At 38.8% G+C, this 11,017-nt stretch overlaps 1 protein-coding gene across 3 annotated transcripts; it reads left to right on the forward strand.

Annotated features, from left to right (window-relative positions):
- The first annotated feature begins 1,309 nt into the window (after positions 1-1,309).
- Positions 1,310-9,473, forward strand: LOC105015628 (KH domain-containing, RNA-binding, signal transduction-associated protein 1). Of its 3 annotated transcripts, XR_828389.5 has the most exons (11): positions 1,310-1,650; positions 2,762-2,889; positions 3,788-3,904; positions 4,016-4,162; positions 4,283-4,425; positions 4,510-4,789; positions 4,991-5,067; positions 5,838-5,896; positions 6,082-6,254; positions 8,074-8,137; positions 8,615-9,473. XR_828389.5 is itself a non-coding variant. In XM_010878911.5 (9 exons), the coding sequence occupies exons 1-9, from the start codon at positions 1,491-1,493 to the stop codon at positions 6,186-6,188; spliced, it is 1,218 nt and encodes a 405-aa protein (XP_010877213.1). In that variant the 5' UTR covers positions 1,310-1,490; the 3' UTR covers positions 6,189-7,194. The 3 variants fall into 3 exon arrangements, 2 of the variants coding, with proteins under 2 accessions (XP_010877213.1, XP_010877214.1); XM_010878911.5 differs by lacking the exons at positions 8,074-8,137; positions 8,615-9,473 and having other exon boundaries at positions 6,082-7,194; XM_010878912.5 differs by lacking the exons at positions 8,074-8,137; positions 8,615-9,473 and having other exon boundaries at positions 4,286-4,425; positions 6,082-7,194.
- Positions 9,474-11,017: the final 1,544 nt, after the last annotated feature.

Below are 11,017 nucleotides of genomic sequence, written 5' to 3' on the forward strand. Positions count from 1 at the left end.
TTGTTTTCTCATGGTATTTTTGTTTGTTTGTTTCTGTTCCGTGTTCTTTTTGTAAAACGTCTTTGGGTCCTCGGAAAGCACTATATAAATATTATGTATTATTATCATAAAAGCGGTTTGAAGGGAACACAGTCTCCCAGTGCTAACATTTCTATTGGATGTTACATTTCAAGCATAGCATGGCCAGATCAACAAGCCTAGGCATACCCTTTAATGTTAATAGGGGATGCTATGGTGTTGAAATGTACAGTTATTGCTATAGCATTATACATTTATTAGTGACTGACAGAGAAATGTTATGTGTTACGGAAACCATTATGTTTATAACAGTGTGTATGCATTTATAAAGGAAATGGCAATCCAATTTGTTGGACAGATAGAAAAAGTTAAGAATGTGATAATTGCAAGTGAATATTTTCCCATTTTTCCCATTGGAAATAGCATTAACCTTCAAGAACCTGTCCCCAATCATTGTTTGATTTAGCAAGGATGACATGCATTTAATAACACTAAAAATGGTTTACCTTTTCCATGTTGGCTTCTGCTATTATTAAAACCAATTAAACTATGATTAGTCAAAGCCCCAACATCGCAGACTAGCCATAAACTCAAGAACAGTGTTATGGAGTTAGATGTGTCTCAATATTCGTAAATATATCTAGAAAATCCGTGCGTATATTCATCACAACTCACAAATAAAAATTAACTGTGCTTAAGTTAGTTGCCTGAAGTCGAAAACACGCTCGGCTTTGTTTACCCTATTGGTGACTGAGTCAAATATTGTTATACAACTAAACGTTATACGCACTTATCAGGAAAAACGTGTCCTGGCTACTTATAGACTCGAATCTACCAGGCTCCGTCCGGATATTCAATAAATCCCACCAAGCGAGCCCTTCGACTGAAATCACGCACACAAGAACTTGACTACCGAAGGAAAATGCCTCAGAAATTTGTAAATATAAAATTCAGATTCGTAAATAAACATAAGATTTGTAAATGTAGGTCAGCACTAAATGTTAAGCAACAGTTATAAATATTTTACAGTTTTTTGTTTTATTTGTGAAATATGTTTTTACAAATTCACAAAGTGCATTTATATTTGTGAAACATGTTTACATATTTACAGATGTTTTTATTGACAAAATATTTTTTCACATTTACAAATCAAATTTTTATTTGTGAGTTGTGATGAATATACGCACGGATTTTCTAGATATATTTACGAATGTTGAGACACATCTAACTCCATACAGTGTCTCTTTAAATTTCCGGTAGCCTCGTTTCGGATGTATAAATGTGACGTATTTCTTTGCACTAGAAGAACGTCGTCCATTCTACGAACCTCTTTGTCCGCAACCCACTGAACGGCTCTGGCAATAATTACGAATAACCTGTAGCTAGTTACATCGTGGAGAACACCAAGCTTGCTATTCAATTTAAAATAGTACGTCTTGGGGGGTTCTGCTGATCGATTAGAACCCAACTGAATGAAAATTTTGCAGAACGTAGGCGACATGAGTTCCGACGCTAAGCCTGAGCCTAAAAAAGTCAAAATGGAGAATGAAAGCAAATACCTCCCCGAGCTTCTGGCAGAAAAAGACAGTCTGGATTCGTCATTCACGCACGCCATGAAACTAATTTCTGCAGGTAATGTTATTCCATGTTTTCGTTTAAAATGCACGTTCGGAATTACTAATTGAAACTACTCGCTAACTATAAGGTGATGTACTTAACGGAATGATTATAGCTAAGCGCTACCTAGCTAGCTTTAGCACGCTAACAAACAGTTGTGATTGAAGGATAACGTTAGCCCTTTTGTGATTGTACCACTTATGTAAAACGTTGACCGAGTACGTTAGTATTTTCATATGCAGTGGATTTTCTATGCCCTTAAAAATCGTAGCCCCAGTGAGCTAGTTGTTTATTTGGTTAGACAATGGTTGTCGTGTGTAGACAATCTAGCACGAGGCTTGAATAAAGAGGCATGGCGCCAAGTAAGGGGTGTGTAGCAAGGATGTACGGTAGCTTACGCGTGGCGGTGATGGCCTCAACTTCCCTAACAGTTATAACTACCCGTAACTTTTTCGGGTCCGGATGTCCAAACATGATTACTTGTATGTGTTGTTCAATGTACTCTGTAAGCCAGTGTTTCTTATTAATCCTGCGTCAATCAAGTGTGTAAGCGGTAGGGCAACATTTGTATCAGATGTGAGTGCGAGGGCATAAACGTGCTCCCCTTTGGGTCCTGAGGACCAGGATTAAGAAACACTGTTCTAAGACTACTACATACAACTTCTGCTTGTATTTGCCCGTCATACAATACATCACTAATACTAAAGGTAATGTAATTCGGGATTTCAGGGAATAAATGTAATAGCGTTTTAAAACCGAATTCCTTGTGCTTTTACTATAATCACATTTATTTAGGAGCGCCATAAATGTGATACTTTACCCTGTAATGGCCGACAGGGGACGCATTATTGAAGCCCCTGGATTTTCGTTGCCAGTCAGAAAGCCAACGTTAAATCCAGCGGCAGAAGTAGAAATTTGGTCTTTGTTTGTAATTTAATAAATTAACTTGAGTCTCTAGAACCGTTGGGTTTTGTCTCTATCGTGGGTCTTATCAAACCTATGCTCTGAGTACCATTGAAAATTCTACCTTTGGATTTGCTTTTGAATGGAAAACCATTTACATTGTGGCCAAATGCATTTGATTTTGAATGAGTGACATGCATTTAAAAGAATCTTCATTTTGTAGAGATTGAAAGGATTCAGAAAGGAGAGACAAAGAAAGAAGCAGAAAGAGAAACATACCTGGACATATTCACCACAAAGAACATCAAGGTCAAGGAGCGTGTTCTCATTCCTGTAAAGCAGTATCCAAGGGTGAGTTTATTTTTGTATGGATTTCCTTTAGCTGTTTTAAAGGGGTCTGAATAGTATCAGCTAGTTCAGCGTGGTAAGGATACGAGTGTCTGAATCGGGTAATGATGGAGGATTGTAATGCGAGTGTAATAAGACTACATCAGCAAAGAGAAATTGGGATCCTGATGGTTTGGGATTAAGTCATCAAAAACATATAATTGGACCTGTGAGAATGTTTAAAATGTGGGGTGTCTCAGTCACTGATCCGTTTTGTAGAAAATGTAACTAACTTGAATTCTTTGTTTAACAGTACAGCAACAATCTTACATTTTGCTCCTTTGCTGTATGTTCAATCTTAATCCTGCCTTCTAAATGTGATTAAAAACATGACATTTCTTGATTGTTTAAACTCAAAAGAGAACATTTGCCAAGAAGATTAGCAACTGTAATTGAACACGCCAATGTGGCTGCCCTTCACTGAAATGGAGTCAGAAAAACATACACCCCCAGGGTTATCAGTGACCTACTCAAAACCTAATGGATATTGCTGCATGCAGTTGGCTGATTGCCTTAAGTAGGTTTTTTTTGTCATGTGGACATGGGATTTTGCAACATTTGGCAGTATAGCTATATTTTGATTTTTTGCTGTCTGAATCCAAACTCTTATTTTCGCTTCAACGCATATTCAAAATGTTGTCTTTAAATCACTAGTCTGATCAAAAAGAATCATCTTAGTAAATCACCAAGCATCTTATTGGCACTTTAGTCACTGCCAGGTGTCTTTTAATCCCTGGTCTTATGGATTTGCATTGATATGTCATGTGATTTTAAACAACACAGCTGTCCAAGAAACTGTCCCAATTTTAATAAGTCAAAATGCTGTTCAGTGAAATCAAGTTTTCCCCCATTGTTTCCACAGTTCAACTTTGTTGGCAAGATTCTGGGACCCCAAGGGAACACAATCAAACGACTTCAGGAAGAGACTGGAGCAAAGATCTCAGTGTTGGGCAAAGGGTCCATGAGGGACAAGGCAAAGGTAAATGTGCATGGAGGGGCTTAGAGTACACTTCAGGCTCTTCTGCCAGAAACAAAAAAGTCTGATGTAAATGGGAAGTTGACTCTGCAGCATGTTTGTTGTGAATTTCAGGAGGAAGAGCTGAGAAAGGGTGGCGAGCCCAAATATGCTCACCTAGGCATGGAACTGCATGTCTTCATAGAGGTCTTTGCCCCGATACCTGAAGCATACCTGCGCATGGCTCACGCCATGGATGAGGTCAAGAAGTTCCTCATCCCTGTAAGTAGTCTTGATAGGTTCTGGTGATCTATGGTAGCTCAGTAACCACCCCAATTCCATACTACTTCCATTTTATTTCTTACCTGTGGTATTAATGTTGCAAATCTCTCTACTTATAAGCAGGACACCATGGATGGTATCTGCCAAGATCAGTTCATGGAGATTGGCTACCTTAATGGAGGTCAGGACTCTCAATCCCGGGGGCGAGGTGGTCCTCCTGGCAGAGGAAGGGGAACACTCCCACCCAACTCAGCAGGAGCCAGGTAAGACTACCAGATGCTTATTTTTCTGGAATAAATGCCTTCTCACCCCTGCAAATTTAAATGCTAAATATTGTTTTTCTTCAGAGGGCGAGGAATGCCTCCTCGCGGTGGGGCCTCTCGTGGAGGAGCCCCTCGAGGTGGAACATCTCGTGGAGGACCCCCCAGGGGTGGATCATCCAGAGGGGCTCCTGCTGGTCGTGGTGGACTCCCTAACACACCCACTAGAGGAGGCACAGCACCACGTTCCAGACCCCCCACCCCAGGGACACCAAGGATGCTGCCGTCCCCAGCCCACTCCCATCAGCAACATCAGCACCAACATCCACATGCTCCGCCGCAAAAGGCAGAGTCCTACGATGAATATGTAAGTCAAACCTTTACATCGTGAAGTCGTTTGCTTGTGCACCAAGTTTTGGCAGTCCGTTAGAGGCCTTAAAGGACATACTGGCTCACATTTGACTGTGGGTCTTTTCAACCTTCATAGTCTGTTTATTGAAATGCCTTTAGTTTTGTATGTTTTACTAGCACTTTGGTGCTCATTTATTCATTTCATGTACTTCCCCAGCCTGCCTATGAAGAAAGCTATGCTGAGCCTGCGTATGAAGGTTACGACAACTATTATAGTCAACAACCACCACAAGCGTAAGTCTCTATGGTGCATGGGTTTTATCTGGAGCAATTCACTCCCAGCTCTAGAATGGTAGAGAAATGGGCTTTTTGAATGCTGTGAGCTTTATTTTCTTAGGGCCTTAATAAATTGTCTGTTGCATTATTAGTGATTTTACTTGATGGACAGTGGTGTTGAAATGAACACAATAGCATGCTAGGAACTATTACAGCTATGGACACCGCTAACAATCTTTTTCACCGTTTAGCAATGCTTTGATATTTGTTACATTACATTAAATTTCCATTAAAACAAACTTTAGATTTAACATTTTCATTATTTGTCAAAAGCTAGAATGTGGTTACTTAAGTGTTGCAAATGAGGACTACCTTGCTGCAGAACATTGTAGAATCCTGTATTAATGCAACATCTTGTTATTAGCTTGTATTCATTACGCTCATGTAGCCCATATCTTCATGGTGTTCATTCTTTATGGGGGGCCATGAATTCACTAGAATGGCCATTTCCAGTGCAGAATGTGCACGGCACATCAAGCTAACATCCCTACAGAATATTCCAGTACTGGGGCTTTGCCTGGCCTTCCATACCTGTCAGTGTTACTAGTACTTCATTGGGTTTAGTATTTTTGGGTCGCTTATTTTTTTTTATTCTGCTTAATTCCTGTAGGTGTTTAGGGATTTTACTCTTAACTATAGTAATTAAACTACCATTTTCTGCGTTATGTTGTAGGGGTCTGAGTGTAATCTGTCAGTCATGGTAAAGGGCTCTGACTTTCTCTTTTCAGGGACACAGAGTATTATGACTATGGACATGGGGAGGCTCAGGAGTCTTATGAACCATATGGTAAGATTAAATTGCAATAACTGGTGGAATTTGATGCAGGCTTATTTTCTGATACTGAAACTTGATAGCCCAGCTGTTCCTTGTTGTAAGTGGTGCGGTTATGTTGTGAAGGATTGGCCATGGATGTTATGCTGCATGTATCTAGACATTTAACTTCTGCCTGTGGGTTGTGTGTTTCTGTGTAGCTCAGGACGATTGGGAGGGTTCGTGGCCCGCCACTGGAGGCAAAGCCCCTTCTGCCCGGCAGGATAAGCGGGGGTCCTACAGAGAGCACCCATATGGAAGATACTGAACAGCCACTGGTAGAGAGTTGCCCTGGCAACTGTCTCCCTTTGTAACTCACTTTTAACTCTGCAAAGTAATTTTCCTCTTTTTAATTTCCCCCCCCCTTTTTTTCTTTTTTAATCGTTTGGGCGGAACAATTGGATGTATCTTATCAAGTCGGCGTAGCAAGGTTTTTGATAATACCTTTTCAATGTTTGTTTCTACTGCCTCGTTCAGTTTTAGGCTCTAATTAAATGGTTACTTAGAGAGAGAAAAAAAAAACATTGTACAGTTTAATGTTTAAATGTTCTTTTTTTGAGGTTGTCTTCATGATGATTCAGTGGCGGTTACAGACTCGCATTTAGGCTGCATTTCAAAAGTCTTTCAGCTAATAAACTTGTTTAAAGACGACAACGTAATATCGGCAACTAGACTGGTGAATAACAAAATAACTTTCTGGACAAATAATTGTAGAATCAAAAATTCTTTATTGAGGCCTACGTTTCAATGTTTTATTTCTTAGAGTTTTGAAATCTAGCCTTCATAGACACTGTTGACAGTCTGTCCTAAAATATCTAAGTCATTTCTATTCAATTGTATAGTGTATTGTGCTTTAGGTAACTTTTGCGATTGGCTTACATTGGTTTACTGATTTGGGTGAGGGGAACCTCTGACATTTCTCACTTTGTTAGTGGTCCTACAAGGATTTGGACATGGTCCTCACAGGGTCTTTTATGTGAGGGGAAAACTACAGCCAACTCAATATTATGTACGTAAACTTAGGACAACTGTATAATGCTTTCTAAAGGTGTGCCGTCTCCAAAATGCATAGTGCTACGTGTGTACTCTATCCTAAATAGGATACTAAATATATCCAAAAATGTTTTGCTGCAGTGCGTTGTATCAATAAAGCCTAATTTGTTTTTGTTTTTTTATCAAACTTAACCTGGTATTTTGCTTCTGTTGTATAGTAATGCCTTCCACTAATAAAACTGATCCTCATCTTGAGGTTCTTCACAAAACTCCAAAAACTATCACGAATCACAAGATTATTTGATGTACATAGGAGACAGACAACAAAAAGAAAGTCTGCTCTATTTTGATAAAGAGCACATCCTCTTCATCTCTGTATTAAAAAGGATCTAGAAGAGACCTGTTATGTCGCCTAAAATAACGATGGTACCTTAATCAAGGTAATGTATTTCCAAATACTTCGCTTGAGAGATGAGAATGATAGTGTTTGGACTTGTATCACTGAAAGTCAATTGTTAACAATAGCACATTTCCTCAAGCTTCCCAATGAGCCATGTATTAATTTTTTAGTCATTTGAAATAACTGCTTTTCAACAGTATTTCAAATCAAGCTTGCAGGGATCTTACTTGACTTTGATGCAAACTCATGCTGGCTGGTTTTAATAAAGAAAAATATCGCAGAGGAGAGGATGCTAAAAGCCTAAAGATCACGTCAAGAAGGTAAAACTAACCCCAACTCTCATTTTAGATTTTTTTTTTTTTGTCTTATGCACAAAATGTTAGAGCCTGCTAGTCATCCAAAACCAGTTATCCAAAAATACATAACTGCATAATATGCTATGATAACCTGTCTCAAACAAAATAGCAGTACAAAATTATTATCATTAGAAATGATTGTAATGCAACTCTTGCTAAAATTGAAAACAAAGATTATGGTCCTATCATTTCAACTGCCCTCCCCGGCTTTTTTGTTTGCTATTGTTTTAGAATGCTTAAATGATCATCAGTGAGATCTTCAACAGTCATGGTTTACAAAAACATCAACCTCAGCTTGAGTTGCATGACTTGCATTTAAATATTAGTCTTGCATGAATGATGGTGAACATTAATTAGCTGTCAACTGCACTTGCACCAGAGTCTCATTGTGTTTCTGTCCCCAGGTTTCAGCCTAATTTCCCTCTGAGTTTGAGAAAGGCAATGGATTTGAGCTGATTAGTTCTCATGGTAAGTAGTGTCCATACAACTTCCACACGGTCGTTCTGCAGTTTTGTAATTACTTGTAAAAATTTATTTTTACACCACCTTAATACTCGTAAGATTGTGTACTTGTTTAATTTGGTCTCTTTACAGCATACTTTTTAGGACTGATCCTCTAGGCATTTAGAAGTGTTTCCCTCCCATGTTTTATTTCTGGGTATGTACTATTAGAGGTTGTCATGGGAACAGGTGTTAAGCAGAAATGTGAGTTGTAGTCAAATTTAGGATGGGGCCAGATCAGTGGTGTACAGGAACGAGTGCTGCAGTACCTCCTTCCAGCGGTATCTCGCTTTCTTCAGTTGCGTCTCAGCAGGGCCATGAAAAAGATCCATGTATAGTGAGCTCACTAAAAGACAGATTAATTCAGTCAATACCTCTACAGTCTACCACTCATCTGGATTGCTCATCCGGTTGGCTGCTAACAGGGTGACTTGTCTTCAACAGGTATAATCCAGTGAACATATTTTTAAGACCACAGATGACTTACAGAGCCTGGCAGCCTAATGGTTTGGGATTTTACTCACAGAGCCTGGCAGCCTAATGGTTTGGGATTTTACTCACAGAGCCTGGCAGCCTAATGGTTTGGGATTTTACTCAAGGTTTGACAATCGGTTTGTTAGAAATGAGGATAGGAGAATGTGCTGGTCAGTCACCTAGGAATAATAAAGCGCCTTGGAATAAGACAATTGTCCAGAGGAAGAACTTTTGAGCCTACAGTACATTGAACATAATTGGTTAATTTACTGTCTGGTTTGGAGCAGAACTGTTAGGAGTATACTCCTGGAGTACAGTATGAGGGGCCAAGTTAGAATAGTATGGTCCTGTTGCTTGTTAAATTTCCTTGACATTACTACCTCAATTTTACATTGTCCACATTGTTATGAAAATGTAGTTCTTTGTAATGTCTTTAATGTTTTTGCTTTTACAACTATGTCAAATGCTGCCTTACCATTAAAGTCTATAGGCCAATATTAACAGAATCATGGGTTATTTTAATAATTTTTAAATGAGCATTATTGAACTTGTCCCCACAATGTAAATGTCTGTCTGAGCATTTTAAAGTTCTCCCCAGGAATAAACGTTAACTATTTGGTTGTGATTAAAATGATTGGGCCATTACAAAATTTTCAGCCTAGTTACTTCCACTAACTTTGAGCTAGCTTTGTCAAGTTAACTGACACGTAATGTTTGTCTTGGGGGGGAAAACCGAACCATTGATTTGTTTTTTGGCCCATATGCTACTTTAAGGGTGAGGACATTACTTCAAGTGATTGTCTACCTCAAATAAATCCTAATATCCTGATGACTGTTTCTTGTGGTGTTTGTTTTTTTTTGGTTCATAAAAGGATAACCCTCTTATATGAAAATGAAGCCTTTACTACTCAGCATTAACACACGACATATCAGCTCCTTTTCTGCAATTTGTCTAATTTACTGCAGTCTGGAGCCCATTTGTTTTTTTATTTTCTTTGTAATAAGTTATGGCCATTTAAAAATTATGCTCAGTCTGAGGACCATGTCTGTGCTGAGACAATGTAGCCAAACACCTTTCCCAATAGTTCTGCTTGATATTTAGCATTGGAAAATGAATATTAGGGATTAGATTGTCAGCTAAATTAATTTAGTGGTACAGTTGTTCAAGCTGTACCAAGTGCTTAGATGTTTTAGGGTGGTAAGAGCTCTGGTTTTTTGGTCCTTGATTAAAACCCTGAGCTGGCCAATTGGAAAAAATAAATGTTCTATTGCGCCAGTCAGTTAACCACAATTGTGCCATGTTTCTCCAGATAAGTGTCAACATACTTTAGCTAGAATGTGTCCAAATATGAAAAAAACTGTTTCTGTGGTGGTGTGCAATTCCTTGTACAGATTAACTAGAACGCACCCAAACCGGATGGAAATTAAACTCAAAATTTGTAGTTCTACTGTGTATGTAAGGTCAACCTTGCTGGAAAAGCGTTTCAACAATGTACTATTTTCTACCCACGTTTTCATCACAATGTCTCTGCATGTATCATTTCATTATGCAGTCTGGGACTTGTACATTTATGTATGTGTAATATGCTGTTCATAAGTGCATAACCTATAAGTAGAATCTCTATCACCCCACAGTCAGCCATGAAATACCATGTTTTAAAGCGAGTGGTTTTGATTACGTCACATGACCTGTTTTGGTTTAACTGCGCCACTTTCATCAAATTCGTGGGATGCATCTTTAGTTGTAAGCATACATTTGTTGTGTTCGTTTTTTGTGTTTTCTTATCAGATTCAGTTGAGCAAGGTATCAGCCATTCAATCTCACAAGGCTCATAGATGTCTTTTTTTTTTTTCTCCTACAGTTCCGTCTCTTTATAGAAGTTAACCTTATCTGTAGAGTAAGTGCATGGTGAAATGCAGATTATTTGGGTTCCTTAAGTGATCTATACAACTTGAAATGTGCGAGGAATGAAACCAGACTTCATTTGAATAACCCCAATAACACCCAGCTAACATGCCTTAATGCTGACATCTAGTGGGAAAATACTGACAACATAGCTTTTAAAATTGTTTTTTACTTTCCAGTCTGCAGCATTTTCTTCGTCATTAGAAACAAGAAACCAGGCAAGCCTAGTTCAGCTGGCTGCAATATGAAGTGTTACCATTTCGAGAGTCGAACCAGGGACGCCCACGTAAAAGGCTGCATCATTAACCACTACACCATGGAACAGTACTTAAACCAGCTGTCAGTATAGTTTCTTGTGCCTATCCTGAACAAATCCTCTTCTGCCACTGGTTGTTTTAACAGCTAGTTGGCCATTCGTGAAAGACATTAATACAGTTAAACTGACTAACATTTCTTACTAAGTTTAC

The sequence above is a fragment of the Esox lucius genome, chromosome 15 (genome assembly GCF_011004845.1).
Source record: "Esox lucius isolate fEsoLuc1 chromosome 15, fEsoLuc1.pri, whole genome shotgun sequence".
Taxonomy (NCBI): Eukaryota; Metazoa; Chordata; class Actinopteri; order Esociformes; family Esocidae; genus Esox; species Esox lucius.